A 22,360-nucleotide genomic window follows, 5' to 3' on the forward strand; every position below is an offset into this window, starting at 1 on the left:
CTGTTCTTGTTTGAACTTTTTTTCTCAGGCTGTCTGGACTGACTCTGATTTCCTGATGCACTGTTTCCTCTTTGTTCTCTCCATTGTTTGTGCAGGCTGCTTGAACTTCAGTCATTCCTCAACTCTGCTTCCTCACCTTCATGTGCAAATGCACATTGGTTGCTTTGCTGCAGAGTAGGAGTTTATCACCTTCTTCAGTTATGTCGGAGGTGCCATACTAAGGAGTTTTTCACCTTAACCTAGTTGCCCGGGTGCTCTAGCACGTATTCTTGTCACATCTTTGTAACTCCATTTCACTTCCTGTATCTGAAAAGGTAAAATGGGCAAAGGAACAGGTGAACATTGCTTTCCTAGAGCCAGCTTCCCAGTCAGATTAGATGGTCCAGAGATCTCGAAAAATAAATAATGAACAGTCCTATTTAGTCCCATTTTTTGAATGAGACCCCCTCGTGGCAGTACTGATGAGGTAATTTGCTGGACTTCTCACCAAAAAACAAATTAGAAGAGTGTGAAAGCATGTCTTGAAATAATCCTGTACAAACCACATACCTAGCCACTATGCAGCAATATCAGAGACGGGCCAGATACAGCAGACACAGTTAGAAGGAAAACCAGAGGGAGGAATATTGCTTAAAGCAACTCACTTTTATTGACAGAGTACTGTAAGGCAAGGAAAAAATGTTTGCCAGATTTTTTAAAAAGAAGATTTGCAGCAACAATGATTCAGAAAGATCTGCAGTTCAATGTATTATTGAACTTTTAAAGATACTATCCTTTATAAATCAAATATTTCTCTTTCTGTCATATATACAAAAGCTCAACTTAAACAAGCACAAAACAGAACCTCAAAGAATGGACTTTCATATGAAGTTTTGTTGATGGTTCATCTCATAAACAAGAGAATGCACATGTTCTGTTACTATAGAGTTACAGTAGACCAGATTTAAACTTAAATATATACCAAAACACATAAAGAAACCACAAAATACAGATGTGTTCAATATGATTATTTTCAAAAAAGCCCTAAACCAGGTTCAACCATACACAAGGAAAAAACATTGATAGATGCCAAGAAAACTGTATTTTATGGCCCAAATTAATTTTGCATTTATGGTGAAGGTATCTGTAAAAACAATGCTGTATTCTGACCGCTCCTCATTAATATTTTGGCCAGAAAACATTGCAAAGCACTAGCTTTTTCTTGCTTTTTAAAGGATATATTTTTTAAGTGATGATGTATATTAACTGTGAGCCTCTTACAAGATCTCACATCAGGCCATGTTAGAGCAACCAATAATTTCCATAGGAAACAATGGTGACAGAAAGGTCCCAGCTATGCTAAAAAACCCAGTCGGTTAGCTACAAAATCTGCAACCTCTTATTTCTTCCCTGAGGGAAGGGTACATTTTTACCCCACATTTTTTTAGACAGGCTTAAGTTCTGAAACTGACAAACTTTGCTGCATTTTGTGGCTTTTCTTCTCTACCTCCATATCCGTATAGCATTGGCCTTTTACTGGAAAAAACATTTATGAAAGGGACAGCTGCTTTTCACCAGCAATAATACAGTACTACTGGTGCTTCATAAAATAACAGAAGGCTAACATGTAAAAATATTACGCATCGGGATAAAAGGGGCAAAGGTACTTAACCACAGTACAGTGTCATACCTTAGCTTCGCAGGGCTATAGCATGAGTAGTAACACGGGTAAGTAAAATTCACTTCTACCTGTACAGGCAAAACTGAACTGTATTTTAAAAGCCATACAATACTATCCTGTAATTAGAACCCCCAACATGCTAATTTTTATCACACAGACAAGAAGAAAGTTATCTTATGACTATGCAAGAAAGTGGGACCCAATTAAGAGAATAATGACACCATACATATATGTAACCAGTCTAGTCTGAAAATGAAGCATGAACCATGTTTTTCACATGGAGGTCTTTTGCTGGAATCATAAATGCACAGTTTTCATGTCTTTTTTTTTCTCCCCCCCCCCCCCCCTTTTCTCTATGAAAATCAAGCTCTTTGCATAATTAACCAAAACCCAAAGATATTTACATTTTAAAAGCCAATCCTTCACCTTCTGATTTTAAAATGAGTTATCCTGTATCTTGCGTATTTTAAAAAAGGTCCAGAAAAAGCTTGGAATTGTAATTCAGAATCTGTACTTTGTAAAAATAATTTCCTTGAACATGAAGTCAGTGCTGACCTCTTCAGGTCATTTGTGAATAATAAAATCTTTCTAAAGAAATGTTACTAAATAAGAACTGAGGGAAAACACAAAAAGAAGAAATACATTACACCTGTAAAGTGTTCCCACTTCAAAGTATGGTATAGGTTGAAGAAAAACACAGAGGTATGTGTATCAAAATACATTTTCATTATGTAGCTACAGAACATCTGAAATCTTTAAATGCTCTGTCTGCTAAAGGTAATATATTCTCTCTGGTTTTGTTAGTACTGCTATTGTATACAGGTTTCTTGGAGTACAGTTAGTAAATGTGTGCTATGCTTCATATGGCAGAAAGATAAGCATCTGAAAAAATTTATGACATTGACTTCAAAGAAATTGTACATCACACAGCATCTTCAATTCTAAACATAGAAAAGTAGTTTGTACTTGAAGTGGTTGTTGTTGTAGTATGACTTAAATTTTTCTCAGATATCAAGAAGGTCCTCTCCACTCTCATCACTCTCCACAGTTAATTGCCTTGTCCACCATTTCTTGACTTCGGATCCACAAGAAGCAGCATCAGACATGGGATTCATTTTGCATGCAACAGATTTCATAGTTGAGCGCCCACCAAAGCGGAGGTTGACTGAAGACACTGAATGGCTTATTGGTTTGGGGGCTATGAAATCAAACAGAAAGTGCTGTATTAGAGTAGACCTACTTGAACATTTTTGGTTAGAATTCAGGTATACAGAACTGGCTGGACTGGGGCAGCTTTAAAATGATTTAGTGCAGAAAGAACAGGGCTCTGTTTCAATGAGGTTTTTTTCAGCTCCAACTGTTGACACTGCTCTCACTAATCTGCTGGTAGAGCAGTTTAACTAAGCGGTGCCTCATTTCATTCTACTGGGATGAACTGATGCAACAGATCTCTTCTTACCTGGTTAACTGCAACCTAAATGGTTTAGGCAGTACTTACATGCATTGTCCTGCTGGCAAAATGATGAAACTGGTAACTGCTGGAGAAAGGGAGGGAAAAGTGCATTTAGGGGTGGTAGCTACACCTAGAAAGTGGTATTTAGTGTGGCCTAGGGCTGGAAGCCAGTACAAGGTGTTGGTATGGCTTTAGGAAAGTACTAAAATAAATGTGTAAGCATATAAGTACTACAATTTATCTTGATGCTGCTTATGATCTTAAATACATGTCTTTGTTGGATTGGAGGCAGAATTCTTATCATCTGCCGGGCTGTACTGTGCATGGAGGTGACTCTCCTTTTCTGAGACCGTCCACTGAGGAACGTTCAAGGTTGACATGGGCAAGATCAAGTGCTAAGGGAACCCTGAACTCCTTCTCACATGACAAACCTATCCAGTTGGCTACAGTAGTACAATCCCTTCTTAGCATGCTCCCTCTTTTTCTCTCTGTTCCAACAAAATGTTGATCTTTGCTGCTCAGTGACATTTAAGTAGAAAACATGGATTGAAAGCTCTCTCTTAAGCTGTCCCATTTCTTGGACAAGTACTCTAGTCACAAAAGCAGGGTTAATGGCACTCGTAGCATAAGCATCTCTTCTACTTCCACTTAGATATGATTAGGGTCTGAACAGTGGCAGCCTTTTAATGCAGCACTCTGACTTGGAATAGGACTGACTGATGACAGCTGAAAGCAGGTTGATGTGTACACACCTAACATGCTGGTCACAAGTGTGGCAGGCAGCAGAGATCAATATGCACTTTATTACAGAATATTTCAGGTGGCGGAGAGTGCTCTTGAGATAAGGACTAAGGCCTCAGACTGTACCTATGCACCTCTCCCACCCTCCTACATATATATATAACTCTAAGTATAGTCTAGCCTTTCTTTTGTCATGGACTGTTGTTCCTAGAATAACTTGAGGATGTTTCCTGTTTCTGAGAAAATAAATGGGAAACTGTACCTGGCAATTCCTGGCTGAAGTGAAGATAAAAAAAATTATTATTATAGTGTTAAGGTGTAAGTCATAGGCTTGGTATGCTTAGGCAAGACAAGCCACTCAGAAGTTATTACTGTTGTTAGGAAAAACTTCATTCACTTCCAATGTGCTTTATATGATAAGAGAGAACTTTAAATACACAAGACACTATCCCAAAATACGGGATAGTACAGTTCCTAATCCAAAGATCCTGAGTAAATGTATAAAAAAGTAAAAAAAACCCCAAACATCTGCATATGGCAATGCTTGAGCCCATCTTCCAGACTTTCAGAATTGGGTGGGAGGGGAGAGACTGCTGTATTTTATCATGCATGAGGGTAGAAAACACTTGATGTGGGTGCAAGCAGCAGGCAGCAGGCAGCAGGCAGAACTGTGCATTACAAAGCCTCTCATGGTCTTGTTACTGTACAGCAGTGATTTGGTATATGGGGACTCTACTGATAAACATTTTTCACTTACCTGATGGCAAACGCCATTGTCCAAATTTCCGCTGAGGTTTCCCAGCATCTGCAGAGTCTTGTCGATAGCCACCTCTGTCAGAAAGTGTTGGGCTTAGTAGCTGCTGCTGGCTACTTGTCTGAACATAGAAAAAAGAATCTCAGTCATAGTTCTCCATTGCATGGGGATAATCCTAAGAAGGGTTATCTTTCTATTCTTTTTTCCAAGAATTCCAAGCTTTATACAATATTTCCAAGCTTTATACAAAATGCAAACAAAACATAATGCCATTTGTTAAGGCAGCATGGCTTCTATTCTTTACCGCCCCAGAAAACTACTACTAATAGGAAAAAAATAAAACGAACATTCAGGCTCAATTCAGTTACACAGAGTCACTGAAGGGTACAAAATTCTCAGCCTTCTGCAGTGGAGTCCTTACGTTGTACCTTCGTCATTCCCTACCCTGGAAGAGCCCAGGACTCCTACTCAGAGGACCCATCATGCCCAATGTTATTACTCAGTGTAAACACGTCTTCAGAATGCTTGAACAGGAAAGCCTCACATCCCTGAGCCTGTACACAGCTCATGCTAGAGCTGAAAGTTGGTGCTGCCGGAGTCGTACAGCTGAGTTTGCCCTTTATGGTGCTAGCAAGACAGTGAACTAAGCTGGGGAATTACTGCCTTAGACCATCTTGCCTTTACATCTAAAGGCAAAGAATGAGGCAAAACAAGACAGTACTACCAACTTTTCTAGTTAAAATGATTTTTTTTTTTAAAAAAAAGTAAGAAACATGTAAGTTTTCTGAATTTGTTCTGAGTAGCTGGTGATCTTCTGGTTACCATACCTCTGGCTGTGCACTATTATCCTGATTAAGAGCATTCATATCTTCGCTTGGCTGTGTTGTCTCAATGCTGGGAGGATTCAGAAACCGGCTCAACTCCTGCTGTTGACTCTCTCGTAGACTATGGATAATGCTGCATGACTGCTGTTGTTTCTATCAAGGTACAATATGTGACAACAAAAATGTTCTCATTGGTGTGTCACAGTGTTTGATTTTTTTTTAAGCCTTCTAAATATTTAACAAAACAGTGAGCGCCAGATGTGCATACCAGGTGCATCGATAAAGCCACGTGTATCAGATGGTTGCTATTTAAATGAAGTGACTTCCAGCGTATGTCTAACCTTTACGTAGGGAACAGAGGATGAAACTTATAAACTATATTAAGTGGAAGGCAAGTTGCTCAGTTATTGGTTTAAACCTAGAGTTTGAAAACATACATTTTTTAATTTATGTGCTAAAAGTTCTTGCAAAGAAAAAGAAACAAGGAAACTGGTAGAGACTCACTAAGAATTACATGAAGGCAATGAAAAAAATCTGATTTCTTTCATGGACTTTGGAACAGGCTGCCAATAAGATTGAATAAAACAGTAGCGGAAACCTTGTGACTAAGCATAGATTTACAGTACAAATAGAAAAACAAAACCACTGCCATTATGATCTTACAATCTAATTTGCTTTTAAATTAAAATAAACAGCCCTTAGGAAGGGTTTCACTTTCCTGGGTAGTTTTCACATGCTCCCTCTAGAGAGACTTAGAGACTAACAAGAGAATTTGAAAATATATATTAACTTCTATAATTACATTCAGTTTATAAAAGGTTCATATAATGTGAAATGATCTGAACCATATTATTAGAGTGAAATGAATACTGTATTTACTTTAACATAGTGTAATTCAACATCATAATGAAATGAACAACAGAGTTAAAAAAACCCAGAACTGAGAGTAAGATTTAATTTCATGCCATTATTATTACAGAGATGAGATCAAAATGAAACTATCTATCTGAATATGCCTTGAACATTGACGTTTCAGCTGGAATGTACATTACATTCAAATTGTCCGGTTACCTTTTTTTATAAATTTACAAGCAGAAAAAGCCAGATCCCATGATCACAGATCTCTATGGAAAACCTCCACTCACATGAAGTAAGCTTTTAAAAAAATAAGAAGTATATGCATCAAGACATGGGCTCAGCCTTACAGTAACTGAAAAATCAGTCATCAATGCAACCAGGTTGTGACTTTTTATATAAAGGAAGAGTGTTTTTTGGAAGATAAGAGGAGAGTCAGTCCAAAACCTGATTGTAGCTATGGCTGAGCAAAGGCAAAAATATTTCTGACTATCAGAAGCATTGCGTAAACACAATACAGAAGTACTAGCTAGGTCTGTACTAGTAAATTAAAAAGACGGGTTTTCTGCCGTGCTGAAGCCAAGTGACAGGCCAGGATTTGTATAATCTGGCCAATCTTCCCTCTACTGCACAAGACCGCTCCAACCGCTGCCTGCTGGGAGCAGTCTCCACCCGGACCTATGCCTGGAGGGCAGTGATGCTCCTATGGTAGTGGTATGGGAGAGTATGAATATGCACTGGCCAGAACTATACTGAGCAATATGCTAATGAGTATGAGTGACCCCATCTGAGTCCTGACCTGATGCCTTGGCCCTACTTAATTTACTGACATAGGCACAGCTACTGTGTGCCATGGTTCATATACCTGATTCGCATGTACACGCTGCTCATTTGCACACACAGTTACTGTAATGGTCACTTAAACAACGTATTTTGATATGAGTTCAATTTGAAGAGTCATCTGCTGGTGACTGATCATGGTATCTTCTCCCACCAGAGGCAAAGAAATTACACAATTAGATTCTGAGAGGAAGGATTAGGCCTGTGAGGTTTCACCAGATTACATTGTTTTTTCTTTATTCCTTTGACTTTGGTCTCTGCACATGTGCCTTACTGCTGTATTAAAAAGACATAAATTTTGGCAGGAAGACAGCTTTTGCCTTCAAAAGATGCTTATTTTTGTAGCACTTTCAATTGAGCTGTAACATATTTTTTTTTCTGAATTAGCAGCTGCTACGTACTTCTTTACATAAATATTATTGTGACTCCAGAGTAAATGAAGACTAGTGACAGCAAATTCCAGCACTTTTGAACAGTTCAATTTCTACAACTATTTCGATCCTGTTTTAGCTTTACTTACTGCTCTGATTCGCTTTAAGCACTTCTTTAGCCACATGCGTATGGTCTGTTTAGCCACCTCCTCTTCTATGGTATATTCCAGTTGCTCCCTAGCAAGCAGCTCTTCCAGTTGAAGACTTTTTCTGATATCAACAGACCTATATGAAAGCATGCTGGAAGAAACAGATATTTTTTTTTTTTAAATGCTGGTGAACTTACATTTTAATTCAGAAAATCAAAGCTCATACTGAAGAGCTTAATGCAAGAATACATAATTCAGGTGTGTGTAATAAATTCTCATTTGAAGCTAAAAAAATGATGAGATGATTCTAGAAGAGACATGCAGTGCTCAAATTAAGATCTTATCACCTACATCCAGCCGTCCAACAAAGATAAGCTTCTGAACTGTAAGCAGCCAGGGCATATGTAGTGGCTTAGTTTGGTGTCCCCCTGTCATCCCGCCCCCCCAGTTTACACTTGCATAATGTTCCCACTTCTATTTTATTTCTAGTCAGATTTACTGTCATGTCGCTACATGTGTGGGGACAGTATTTCATAACTTGGGATACAAGAACAACATGTGTTTTCTGTTTATGACAAATGAAAATTTTAAAATTACTCAGAGCTGATTCCCTAGGACCTGCATTTTCCATCACTAATATTTGCAAGGAAAAAAGGGAAATCTAATATTTGTGTTACATTTAAAATGGCAGTATCTCTATGGCTACCAGCCTTGCCTTTTCCCAAGCCTAATAAATACCTGTTAGCCTGGAGAGAAAAACAGGTCAATATACCCCTTCTACAAATTTAGAGAAAATATCAGAGTACCTGAGCACGTCATGGAAAGTGACATCACCACCATTATGGAGCCGCTCCATTTCGTAGCACATGTGCTTGAACAGCAGCTTGTCCTTGTCAAGATCCACCTCCAGCCTGCCTCGCAAAAGCCTCAGCAGAAATTTCACTCGGAAGGTAGGGATTACTCCCTGTGTAAAATTGCATAATAGGTGGTAAATTATTACTGACCTAACAACCAGCTCAGACATTCAGGCTGATCGCTGTGAGAAATGCTATTTCTCTAAAGACTCTGTTTCAAATCCTGGCCTATTTAAGTCACTGTGAATACATTGCTGAAGAATATATGCATGCAGCCAGCTCTTCAGCACACTCATGGAAGTCTGCTGTTATTTAACTGATACACAATGAGAATCTGTGCTGTTAATTTTGCCAGAAATTTTCAAAATTGCTTGGGGATTTAATTTCTCCATTTGCATTAATCTGTAATTAGAATCATATGCCCAAAGAGCCGCCTTTGAAAAAAACTGAGATTAAACTGCAATTTAAACATTCAACCTGTCCCCTTCACTGTGCATTTTTAGACAGGAGAATGTTGGGAGTTTATTGGCTTTTCAAAGGTCTTCTGCTCAACCTAGCACATGTTGCACTTTTTGTGACAACAATTTTGATCTGCTTCTAAAAATTAGGACTGAAAGTATTTCTCCCTGAAACAGTGGTATTGACACTCTTCCAAGTGTTTTGTTCTGCTAAATGAGCCTGAGTGGAAGTACTTTCGCTGTAGTGTGTTGTTCCACATCAGAGAGAAAAACTGTCGGTGCTGGGCACAATGGATGCAGAACTCTCCATCTCCAGCAGTACAGACTGGCTTCCATCTCCAGCAAAGCCATGTGCCAGCTACAAGCAACCAACTTCTTTCATCATAACGTTGCTTATGTTCAAGTCTTAGTGATGTCATGAATCATTCAGATGATGATTTAAGTTGTGTGGGCATCTGAACAGCTTAGTCTCCCAGATGCAATTCTTATCCCAAAATCACAGAATGGTTGAGGTTGGAAGGGATCTCCAGAGGCCACCTGGTCTGACACCTCTGCTTAAGCTGGGCCTCCTAAAGGCAGTTTCCCAGGACCATGTCCAGATGGCTTTTGAGTATCTCTAAGGATGGGGACTCTACAGCCTCTGTGGGCCACCCGCACCAGTGCTCAGTCACCCTCCCACAGAAAAAGTGTTTCCTGATGTTCAGAGGGAACCTTCTGAGTTTCAGCTTGTGCCCACTGCCTCTGGTCCTGTCCACTGGGCACCACCGAAGAGAACCTGGCTCCATCTGTTGCAGCACTCTCCAAACTAGCTGGCTGCAACAAGGTCTTTCACCATCTCGTTCATTTGTACGTACATGCATGCGCGCTGTGCTCTTCTCTCTGCTTCTTCCTCCTCTCTCTTCCTTGGCTGCTCTCTCTTCATCGGCTGCCCAACCACTTAACAGAACCAGCCACAGCTGCACCTTATCGACATCAGCCAACCCACTTCCCCCAAGCCAGCCCACAGCTGTATGTTGTCAATATTAACTAACCCAGCTTCATTCTTCTACATGCATATTCTTTGCATCCTCCCTTCAGTTATTCACGTACACTGATGAGATCCCCCCTGAGGCTTCTCTTTTCCAGGCTGAACAGTGTCAGCTCTCTCAGCCTTTTCTCATAAAAGGCATGCTCTAATCCCTTCATCATCTTTGTGTCCCTTTGCTGGACTCTTTCCAGTATGTCTAGACCTCTGTTGCAGAGAAGTCCAGAGCTGGACCCAGGACTACAGGTGTGCCCTCACCAGTGCCAAGTATAGGGGAAAGATCCTCCCTCTTGGCCTGCTGGCAACCCTTTGCCTAATGCAGCCCAGGATACCATTAGCCCTCTTTGCCACAAGGGCACCGCTGGCTCATGTTCAACTTGGTGTCCACCAGGACCCCTAGGTTATTTCCTGGCAAGCTGTTTTCCAGCTGGTCAGCCTGCAGCATGTACTTTATGCCTGGGGCTGTTCTTCCGTAGGTGCAGGGCTTTGCACCTCCCCTCGCTGAATCACAAGGATCCTGTCATCCCATTTCTCCAGTCTAAATGCACCTAAATGATCCATCTGGATGGCATCATGACCCTCTGGCGTATCAGCCACTCCTCCCAGTTTGGTGTCATCTGCAAACTTGTTGGGGGCGCACTCTACCCCATCATCCAGAGCACGAATGAAGATGTTGAACAGGACTGGACTCAGTATTGACCACTGGGGTACATGACTAGTTTCTGGCCTCCAACTAGAACCTGTGCTGCTGATCATCACCCTCTGGACCTGGCCATTCAGCTAGTTTTCAGTCACTTCATCATCTTCTCATCCAGCCCATACTTCATTGGGTTCTCTATGAGCATCTTACAGGAGACAGTGCTGAAATCTCAGCAAAGCTCTTCTGAAGATCAAACACATAAATGGATGTGAGTCTGTAGACTTCCAAGGGAACAACTCTCAGGAGACCAGGCAGAAAGATGCTATTTATTGATCCCATCAATATCTACATTTGTTTTTAAATTTACTATTATAAGTACTTCACAGGAGTAAAGAATACAGGTTAGTACCTAAGGGCCATGAACAATGTTAGATCGTGCTTGCTGAACATTTAGAACTTGAACAGTAACTGCTCAGTGAGCCTTGTCAGCATACTTTGTTTTCCCCATATGTGTAATTTAGGAAAAATGTAAACTTACTGGATTTCTGTGTTCATTATCAACTTTCTTACCTCTCTTTTGTCATCAACCATGTTCCATATAATTTGAAAATGCCTAAGATCATTATAGCTTAAAAGTTGGTCTTCTTCAGTTGAGTAAAACAATGAGAAATTCTCCACAATGATAGCTGAAAACCACAAAACCAAAATACACTATAAAGAAAGCTGGTAGTTACATTCTAACTGGTTAACACCTATAAGTAACAATGGATTTCAACAGAATATGAATTCTGTTGTGCAAACTTCATATTAATCAATGCCTTTAGCTGTATGTTTAGACAAAAACTATGTATGGGTAATATAGTCATGCTACATCAATATTCATTGTGCTCACTTTTAAAAAGCTGTATCTTAAATGCTGGTGAGATGCCTAATCTACTATCCTCTAAGGTCAATTAGGTGAATTCCAGTGATGTTGGAAAAATGTTAACTGGAGGAAGGAAAAGCTCAGAAAAACAGTATTTCTTAGGGTAACTATAAAAATGCAACACATCTCTTTGTTCAAAAAACTTTCATTCCCAAAATTTCTGTTTTAGCATACATCCTGCCAGAGAAGTATCAAAATCATCATATACATATAAGGTAACAGTAAAGGTACGAGGTTACCTCATGCCTGGATATCACAACACTCACATCTAACATACTACATGCTAAGGTGGACCTTTTTTTTCTTAATGTATAGTTTCACTTACCAACAAGCAAATTTAGCATGATGTATGCAATGATGACATAAAATGAACAGAAATACATAAGAGCACCAGCATAATTTCCACAGTCTGTTTTCCAGTAGGTGCTGTTATCTGGCGTACAAAATGGAGGCTGAACCTTCAAAACAAAAGAAAACCAAGTCATTCAATCATAAAGAAAGATTCTTAATTTCTATGCAATCAATACAGTATTTATAACTGTAATTTCTTTAAAGTTTCCCAATTAGGGAATAATACTGTAGGCATTATCGTGGGCAGGTTTTTGTTGTTCCTTTAGTGGTTAGTAATCAGAAACCAGACAGAAGCATGACAAAAAAGGCCTAGGTGTGGGCCTCACTACCACACACAAGGCACACTGTGCATTATGCCACTGTAAGGAAACAACCTGTTGTGCTGAAATGTGGTTTTCAAAAAACTTCCCTGCCCATTAATTTCAAAAAGGAAGGGAATATGATTTTCATTGCAATGGAAACCACAGATGGAAATTTACTTGGGAAAAATAGGATGATTCAAGGACAAATGTTGAGGTCATCAAGACTACCATTCACACGGAATGAGCCAGAGTGCAGGCGTGAAAGACAAAGTTAATGTAAAAAGTCACCTTGCCCCAGTCCAAGCAGAGGTAACAGTGAGAAAGCAAGTTACTGCACTTCTGATTTTGGAAACAACTTTTTATTTTTGTTTTAATATCATGTAATAGCCTAGCTCCACAAAATAGTACAGTGAGTGTGTGACTGGAACTGCAATCTGTGTGTCCTATTCGGAGGTTATCTCTTGAAGAGAGAAAGGCCATCACAACACTCTTGAAGAGAGAAAGGCCATCACAACATTCCTTGTACAAAGCTATGATACCAGAAACACTTTAAGGGTGTCTCCTGCTTCTTGCCTATGTTATCTCTGGCAGCATTGTATTTACCATGCAGTCATGCATAATTTTGTTCCAGTCTTCTCCAGTAACTATTCTGAAGAGCACAGTAATAGCCTTGCCAGCTGATGAAAAATTTGCATGTCTGTTAGAGAGAGAGAGAGAGAGAGAGAGGTAAAGGGAGAGATCATTTCACACCCCAGAACTAAAATGCTGGCAAGAATAAATGCAAATAATTTCGATTTTCTACTGTTCTACTATTTTAAACTAAAAATAGTTACAGTACTTTTTGAATGAGCTCACTGAATTACTTATTTTGTGACTTAAGATACAATAACTGAACTTCAGCTCAGACATAGGTCTGAGTATTTTGACTCATTTTATCAGAGCTAAAACACACTCAAGGCCAGATCCTATCTCCTGTCTCCATTCTCTTCCTGAAGCCTGATGATGCTACTGATTGGGAAATCTCCAGTTAACAGCAAGTTCACAGGACTGTCCCCTCTCTGCATCAGCCTGGATACAGATCATGTTTCTGGGTGATGCCATTAAGGTGTAGTATGTGCACTGTGTTTCAGCAGCTTATGGCTAGAGCAGCACTGCTTTGAAACATATTCCAGCTGGCATGATGGAGAACAGCTCTCAGTCTGCTCTGGGCTGGATTGGCTGTTATTGGTCCAGTGCACAAGGGCTGGAAAGACAGCTCGGTGTCTGCTATCAGAAATTCTGTTTTAGAGTTCTTCAGCTAGACCTGGGGACTTGTCTGGTTTTTACCATGGATAAATTTCTCTCTAGCAGAATGTGATTTTTTCAGGCTGTTTAAAGAACATCCCCATAAGGTAGTAAGTACATACTGTACCTGTTAATGTTCTCCCCGTATTTCACTGTACCAAATAAAACCACTCCAGCAAAAGCATAACAAAGAAGCAGTAAGAACATTCCCACTATGATGAAGAAGCTCTTGTACATGCTGACAACCACAGTCAGGAGTAGCATTTTTAGTGTCACCTGTCACAGAGAAAAAGCAATCCATGATGCCATTCAGGAAACCAGAGATAAAAGGGAAAAGGGAGTTATTGCACTTGCCATTTTGACAACAAATTCTTTACACATGTACGTTAATGGATGACCCCAGTGAAATGGTACATTTTGATTCTGATTTGAACTAAACATTTTGCGCCTTCCTCTGAAATTCAGTGTGCTTTTTACTTGTTAAAGAGATCCGCGCATCTGCCTAATTTACAAGGTCAAGATGTTGCTCCTCAAAGAGTAGATGTAGGATAACATAGCAATAATACAGAACAAGCTTAATTATAATATTCTAGGATCAGTATACTGCAGAAGTATCAAAATTAGCATTGCATGAGCAGTGGTGCAGTAAACTACTTTGGGCTTATCTTAAAGTGATGACAACTGTTAGGTGGAAATCACAGATACTGCAGCCTACCAAAAGGAATGGGTTGATGTAGAGAGAAGGGGATTTCCTCAAGATCAGCACAGCTTGATCAAACTAGTAATTTCTCACACAATTTGGCTTAAGAAGAGAGCATAATTTTGGAAATTACATAGGGTGTAGGCCTTGACATTAGATTTCACTTTCCCATGCATGCATATTGTACATTTCACTCTTGATAAAAGTTACCACCCTAGATTGTCCTAACACCCTCAGCCACCTTGGATGCTACGGAAAATTCTCTTTAATGGGACTGAGGATAGCAGCTTTCATTAGAATCATGACAAACTGGTAAGTCATGCTGACTTTTAGTCATCATATTGCATCACAACAGATAAATTAGTGAAACTGATACAATTCCTAACATGAAAGCACAAACGACTAGGTTAAAACCTTGAAAAAACTTTAGAATCAATCAGAAAGCATTGAAGGCAATCACTTGGTCTGGCTGCATAGGAGAAGCAAGGAATTTTTATCTGACTTTCAAGGCTCTACAGGCTCTGTGTAGTTTGACTGAAGGAAGACTTTTTATTTTTACTGCACAAACCCTCTGAGTTGCTGTTCTTAACCCTGGCAACCTAGTACAGCAGTCTTTTCATCACATTTACTTTAACATGCTAGACTTCACAGAAAATGTTTGGATAGTCTAAGATGTTCTACAGCAAGAGGATGCAGAGTGTCACCACTTGTTAAACAAATGTGTTTGTTCTCTGCCTATGCTTATTCTGCCAGCCTACTCTAATTACATCAGAGTGATTCCAAACACAGAACAAATGTAAACTTTGGAAGTGAATTACTCTGTTGCCATGCCAGTGTTTCCAGAAGACTATCTTAGCCCAATATATTTTTAAAATTGAACATAAATCTTTTACTGTGATAAGATGTACATTATAGAGATACAAGACACAGACCTGTACTGTGGAGGGAGAAACTTCTATAAGACAGTACTATCATAACAAGATGAGGGCATCAACTACCACTCCACTAGTCTTGCAGAGAAAATAAATAAATATAATGCACATCAGACCACACTGAAATGGCAAGTACTGAAAGTATCACAATGTTATGTTCAGAGTTTGAGAGAGCATTTTTAAAAAACTACATGGCATTGCGATGCAGTTGTACTTTTTTTTGTTGTTGCAAAAATTGCAGCTTTTCCAGTAACCATAATATAATGCTATTATATAATACAGCTAAAATCCTGACATTTTAAAGACAGAGTGTAAAATTGGAGAGTGCTGCTTGAAGTGTCCTTTTTTTTCCTTGCATATAAAATAGAGCCTTACAGAATGTGCACTAGAAACACGTAGTATCTAGTCCTTTAATCCATACATGAGCACTGCAATAGTTGTAGTTCCTAATTTATACTTACATGCTTCCCACAAATTGAGAAAAACCTGAAGACAATTACGCATGCCCCCATCATGTAAGTGTATGCATTCTGGAACAGAAACACAGAAGACTTAATACATTGTCTCCCAGGGATCTCATGGAAAGATCATGATAATTGGTCTTTTAATAATGTAGGGCAGTTGCTATATGAAATAAGAGAAATCATAAACTAGTAGCACTAATACTTCAGTAAGTGGAGCAGTAAGAAACTAATAGAAGATGTTCCACCGCTTCAAAAATACTAATTCAACCTCTCCACACATCATTTCAAAAACTCTTCAATCCTCTATTAACTGGGCTGTAATCATGTCCAGCAGCCCCAGTCTACTTGTCTAGACAGCTGCTGGCTTACAGAAACTCCCCAGGCCTTCCCAGCTACTCCGCAGCAGGAAGCAAACTGTGAATGTCAGGGCAAAATGACTAGTCACACAAGACAGGTTTTCCTCCAAACAGAGCTTGCCGGCAGACAAAAGAGAAGCCTGCACAGCCATTATAGGGTTGTGGCTTCAACAACTTGTGATTGATCACAAGTCTCAGCTATCCCCTCTCCTTCCCTTGTATATAAGGGAACCAGGGGGTAGCCAAATTGATAAATCTGGAGTGGGATGGAGGGAGAGTAGATCTCCATCCCCTCTCCTCCACACCTTCTTGGATTAAACATTGTCCCTTTATCAAAACCAGAGCTCCAGAATTGCTTCTGTGTTTGGGACAGATTGTATTGTTCAGCAGTTTTGCAACTATGCCTTCTTCCAGCCCACTGCTCCTGTCTGCATACTGTGCATTGCCTCTTTCTTTCTTGACGTTCATGAGACTTCTGTGGGCAGGAGCTCTCAGTGTCTTCAGATTCCATCTTTTCTTCACTCACATCCTCCCTAAAGACTTCATTTTTCTACACATTTACCACCTCTACCTCAAGTCAGTAAGACAAGTTTTGTACTTCATCGTTGCCCAAGACAACAATTCCTTCTTCTTAGCATCAAACTTAATTTATTTCATCCATATTTCAGCCTTATTAAACTCCCGAGGGTTTATCTGGGTGTATAGAAGCAATCCTGTTGCTGCTGCTTAACAGAAAAAATCAAGCTAAATCACTGGAACTGCGTTTTATAAATCTTACCAGTAAGGCAAAGTGAAGTATCACCCATATAACTCCAAGAGATGTCACCAAGAGATCGTACCGATTTCTTCTGCTTTGCCAGAAGCCAGAAGGTGACATGGCAATAATCTTCATTGTGACCTACAGATAACAGCAATTTCTCAGGTGCACTGAAGAAATGGTTATTTCTTGCTATACAAACCTCTTCCATTCTCTAAAATGTTCGATTGAATTAATCTTACGAAATAGTTTCAAACAACCAAGGGCAGGTTTCGTGTCAGCTAAGTGTTCCCACATAGACAGGTTAGGCTGCTAGACTAACCAGAACATCTAAGCTTCCTTAGATAAAGGAAAAGTGGTATTTTTGGAAGACCACAAATGACCAAGACCAGGGTCTCTCTCTCTCTCTCTCCATCAAGTACTGAAGGAAGGGGTGTAGCTGACCACCTCAGACTGAATGCTTAATGCATAGATTGCTGAGGTGAATGTGGGCTTAAGTTTTCTTACAGTTAAACAAGTAATGAAGTTAGAAAATGATTGTCAATAACACGTGGCTGAAAGAGGTAGTAGTATCCTATCTATCTAGCTGTCTGTAAACAGGCTAAAATCACATAAGCACATTTGAACTCAAGAATATAATTGTGTTCTGTAGCACCTATAGTTCTAATTAATTATAAAGCTTTCCCACATTGCAAATATTTCTTGCTTTAAGGAACAGTCTGTACTCAGCACCATCTGTACTCAGCAGTGTATAAGAGAAGAAACCTAAGAACAGTAAAGGCCGTACATTTTACAATGTACCTGGTAAAAGACAGCAGCTGAAGTGCTTGACATTTCCAATACAGGTAATAGGAGCAGAAACAGGAAGCTTAAGAACAGACATCAGCAAGAAATAGTCACAATGGCTAACAGATATTGAGGTAGGGTGATACATGTAGAGGGACCACCAGAGAGTTTCTCATACACAATTCGTATTAAACCTCAAAGCAAGTCAAGTGTTAGTATACAAAGGCTATAAATGTCAGGCTTTCACTACATAATTTTTTCCATCCCATCTTGCAACACTGCCATTTAGCAGTATCCTTTACATTTCTGAAACCTAAACTGTATATAAAAGGACACTAGTTTGAGGTAAAAGGCTGATTTTCCAGTTAGGTGGTTTATTTTTTTTTTCCCCTTATAAATTTTTTCTGAAGCCTGCCTGCAAAGTGAAGAATACGTTGTCTGAGTCTCTAATTATCATTTGAGGTACCTGAAAGTATCTTGACTCCTATCCAGTCAGGTGAGATGTATGGGGCTGGCAGGGATGACACAAGACCTGCACACACCTCTGCTCTTCTGCAGCAGCTCATGGAGGTAAGGGGAGATCAGCTAGGGTACCCTAAAAAGCTTTTGATGCCTTTGGTTATTTAGGCAAATGAAACTCACCCTACATCTCCCTTGATCATATTGACAGCTTAAACACCTGCCTCACCTGTAGAAATTAAACGCCTAAGTTCAGATGCCTATAATCTTGAACTGAACACCACACCTTGCAAATAAAAAAACACATTTCACTTCATTCTGTGATCATTAGTAAGTTTTCTGAATTCTTCCTATTCTTCTACACCACATATACTGATGTGAGCAGTAAAGGTTTAAGACTGAATCGGGAGTCCTTAGGCTGGACACAGGGCCATTAGCTTTGCAGAAAGCTTTGGCCTTCCTCATGGACCATGCCTGCTAGAGGTAGCAGACTGTGTACATAGCAGACTAACCAGACTATGCTGCATTAGGGAAGATCCTGGGCAGGAAGCTGCTTCATCTCTCCATAAATTGTGTGCACTCACAGCGTGATAGCTGGCCTGTTGAGACAGTCAACAAATTTTTCTTGGCTCTAACAAACTTCCTTTGAAATTTTAGAGATGTATTTGTTTCCCCTGGCAGTATAAGAGAAAAAAAGTATTTCTGAAGACATAGTTACTAGGTAAATTAAAACCTGTCTGTGTATGACACAAATCAAACTTTTCTGTGTTTGCTCAGTCTCTCAAGAGATACTGATTTCTCCTGGGTAGGGAAAAAAGAAGCAACAGCATGGACATACTCTAGCTACAGCTGCTACAAGTTATTCACTTCATTGTTTATTCATCACTGCTGGCGAAACCTATCACTGGAACATGGGAACTGTCATATTGGATTAGAGCAGTGGGAAATGTACTCTACTATCCTGTTTCCGATAGTGGTCAGTATCAGCTATTCAAAAGGGACTGAAAAGAAAAATACTCAACTACAAACTTGGAACACAATTATGTACTAACCTAACCACAGAGGAAGCATCTTCTTTAACCTCATAAATGTCTGCTTTGTTACAGTACGGATATCCTTACACATGAAAAAATAAATGCTTTTAAAATGTGTTTATGTCCTTAGATTCCAATCTTATGAAAACAGGCTAATTACACCTTGCACAATTGATTGTGGTGACAATTTTCTCATAGACAGAGAACTGTTACCACATAGGATCTAGATCTGTGCAACAAAAGATAGACAATACTGGAATTTGACTTATGTTATTTAAAAGTATTAAAATGAAATATGATGTTTAAAAAACCAAAACAAAACTGAGAGTGGTTTGATGATGTCACAGCTACAGAACAGTGGGGATTAACACACCAAGCAAAATATAAATGGAGCAAGGAGAACTTCCATGATACAACACAGACCTTGTGTTGTATGGAGTGACTTTAATCTGAGATGTTCTGCAAGAAACGAGTTAATTTAGGCTGACCAAAACACATGCTGAAATGCTCAGAGTTGGACCTATATAAAAGAACACAAAGCTCAAGGTGGTGGAGAAGTATGACTACAACAAGTCAAAAGTTTCTTTCTACAACACATGTTTAAAGACAAGTGACATGGAGAGCCCCAAATGTACATGTTCAGAAATAAAAAATATAGTGAAAAATGAGACAATATCCCTAAAGACAAAATGAAACATATACATACTAGTCTCAAGAAATCATAAAATATATTACTTTACCTCAAGGACAAAAATGAAGGTGAAAACAACAGACATTGTTGCTAAAGGCACAGTCACTGGATCTGAAGCATCCCACTGAAATGCAAACAAAAGCCATTCATAGAAGAGTAGCTGTTAAACAGAAATAAATGCCTCTTCATTGCCTTAACTTTTCTTGCAGGTTTTGTTAATGAAGAGACTTCACTTTAAAATATGCTCAAGACAGAAGTGGCATCCTGGTGTATTAATCTCTCACAGATTTACAGCTTAACTGGAAATTAAAAATACCAAACCAGACTACAAAAAGACAGAAATTGACTCAGCTCTACAATTTACAATTAGTCTACAGTGATCTGTGCCAACTGAGATTGCTGTATCTAGAAATTCTGTTTCCTTACATTCATCACAGTAATGGTTCAACTGATCATTAATTGATGTCAGGAAATGTGTGCAACACATGCTGTACTACTATAATGAAACACTTAAAAAGAAACACAATTACCTTAACTGATAACAACACAGACTGAGCCAGAACAAGTACAGCAATAGTTCTCTTAAAAAATGGATGCTGAGTTATATCATACATCTTAGCTCTAAAGCCATCGTTATCTGAAAAAGAAAGAATTTGAGGAGAGTTAAAATGCACAGTAGTATTTGCCCCTTATATCTTGACATATTTTCCATGATCATTAGTGGCAAAATAATCCTTCACCAGTTTCAAAATACATTTCTAATTTTGTGTTACAATTTTCCATATCAAATAGGGCCTCTGAATATACAATTTCAAATACTGAACACCAGTGTTGCATGAAGGCTGTGGTACTAGTAGGGCAAGTGCATCATTCAACTGCTGTCAGGTTAATACATTCCATTCATATCATTAACAGCCAACTGCAAATATTTTTCATTTAGAAATTCATTTTTTCATTAAGGCTTATCCTAAAATCATCGAAGCACAACCTTTTTTGGGGTTGATTTTAATAGCCTTATGCAAAGATCTGTAGTTGGAGCCTGTTTCTACGCTAACTTATGCACAACCTCCTAGTGGCCTCACGATTACAATTTTAATTTGAATCACAGACTCCTGGGGAATTACGAACACTAGGGCTCAACATGAATAAAATCAAAATATCTTTGATACCCGGACGAGGTGGGAGATGAAGAGGTTGTGCTATCTTCAGTCTGCTTTTCAGATCTTCCCATCTTCTCTGATCTACAGTCAGTAAAGCTGTCCCCTTAATAAAAAAAAAAGAAGTGTACAAAGCTTTTGTCATATAAAAGCTAGAACATTTAATGCTGTAAACATGAAAACAACATTCTCTTTGGTGTCTGAAATAAAGTTACATATGCAACTCTTTTTAAATAACACACTGTTTGGGTAAAGGAGTCTAAAGTATTAGCTGTTACTCAAGAGGATTTCTGGACACATTAGCTGTGAGTTTCTGGGACTCAACTCAGCAGGCACAGTTGCTGCTCTTTGTAGCAGCAGCCCAGTGTGGGCAGTGAAACACTGCAGGAGGTCTTCCATTTGACTGAACGTCATTTGCTGGAAAGCACTGTTTTAAAGAGTGGTCGATTTTGTCTGGACTTTGCTGCAGAAAATCCTGCGGCTTGTCAGTGCTGTGACAGTTTCTTGGGGAACAAGCCCTCCAGGAGACTGCCGTCACTCTCTACAGCTCTTCTGCTTGGGGGGGGGTGGGGTATTTAAAATAAAATAATAGTATACTATATACTGACAAGAGCTCTCCACAAAGGAAGCACAAGGAGAGGTAGGGATATACCCTTTGGACGGGCGCTGGTAGATGGTAATGTGTGTATGTGTTTTCATAACACAGGAGGAAACAAGCAAGCCCCAAACAGAATTCAGCATTATTTAAAATGACCTTAAAAATGTGGTCCTCATCATTTCAGAGAACTGTAAAATCTCACAGAAGGACTCTGGAGTTACAAAAAGAAGGGAGACCTTTTCAAGGTAAATGCCACAAGCTTGTCTCCTAGACACTCGGCTGCTCCCCCAGCCAGCACAGAGCCGCACTGAGCTGGACAAGGGCTGGTGTGATCTCTGGGGCTTCCCTTGGCATTGGCTTGTGTAGATGCTGGATCTGCGGCTGGCTGTGTGACTGATGGCAGGATTCCTCCCTCTCACTGGACATAATCTCTTTACAGAGCTGTGTGTCCAAATGGCAGCCTGGGAGAAGGTGCTTTCCAACACAAAGTGGACAAAGTGACAGATGTAAGGATGCCTATTGCTCATGTCAAGCCCAAACTGCACCATTTAGAAATGTTTAAATTAAAAGGCAACTCAATCAACCCAATGAGTACTTCTGGTTTATATTCTTAGAGAGCCTTCACTGCACACAAGACAAAAGGTAGCAAAAAATGTGGACTTTTGTAAAATTTAGAAATAGTGCTGCCAAGTTGCTCTGTTGCTCAGACGCTACCACTTCCACCAGCGGGATCATTATAAGGGACCAAAGAGCAGAGCCCTGCGAGGGGGACTGCTGCTGGATGAGCTGCGTTTGCGTTTGGACTTCGACTCAAAACTTTCGGATAATATCTGAGTCGATCACATCTTCACTGCTGACCAAACACGTGACACCTGGGAGCTGTGACAAGTGATGGGTGGAAGTTGTGAAACAGGGGGTGGTGGAACACTTTGGGCTACTGT

At 39.6% G+C, this 22,360-nt stretch overlaps 1 protein-coding gene across 3 annotated transcripts in view; it reads right to left on the reverse strand.

Moving 5' to 3' along the window:
- Nucleotides 1-624: 624 nt before the first annotated feature.
- Nucleotides 625-22,360, reverse strand: part of NALCN (sodium leak channel, non-selective) — a 249,670-nt gene continuing 227,934 nt past the window's right edge. For 2 of the 3 annotated variants that reach the window (XM_055702432.1, XM_055702434.1), the window contains 14 exons: nucleotides 20,834-20,927; nucleotides 20,195-20,301; nucleotides 19,714-19,788; nucleotides 16,716-16,835; nucleotides 15,579-15,647; nucleotides 13,613-13,761; nucleotides 12,805-12,898; nucleotides 11,874-12,006; nucleotides 11,194-11,309; nucleotides 8,454-8,611; nucleotides 7,648-7,798; nucleotides 5,436-5,585; nucleotides 4,612-4,729; nucleotides 625-2,858 (listed from right to left, as the gene is read on the reverse strand). In XM_055702432.1, coding sequence (XP_055558407.1) covers nucleotides 2,665-2,858; nucleotides 4,612-4,729; nucleotides 5,436-5,585; nucleotides 7,648-7,798; nucleotides 8,454-8,611; nucleotides 11,194-11,309; nucleotides 11,874-12,006; nucleotides 12,805-12,898; nucleotides 13,613-13,761; nucleotides 15,579-15,647; nucleotides 16,716-16,835; nucleotides 19,714-19,788; nucleotides 20,195-20,301; nucleotides 20,834-20,927 — 1,728 coding nt within the window. In that variant the 3' untranslated portion in view covers nucleotides 625-2,664. Of the gene's footprint in view, nucleotides 2,859-3,158; nucleotides 3,199-4,611; nucleotides 4,730-5,435; nucleotides 5,586-7,647; nucleotides 7,799-8,453; nucleotides 8,612-11,193; nucleotides 11,310-11,873; nucleotides 12,007-12,804; nucleotides 12,899-13,612; nucleotides 13,762-15,578; nucleotides 15,648-16,715; nucleotides 16,836-19,713; nucleotides 19,789-20,194; nucleotides 20,302-20,833; nucleotides 20,928-22,360 lie in introns of all 3 variants that reach the window. The other variant, XM_055702433.1, reaches the window with a different exon arrangement.

Source organism: Falco cherrug, chromosome 2, assembly GCF_023634085.1.
Source record: "Falco cherrug isolate bFalChe1 chromosome 2, bFalChe1.pri, whole genome shotgun sequence".
Taxonomy (NCBI): domain Eukaryota; kingdom Metazoa; phylum Chordata; class Aves; order Falconiformes; family Falconidae; genus Falco; species Falco cherrug.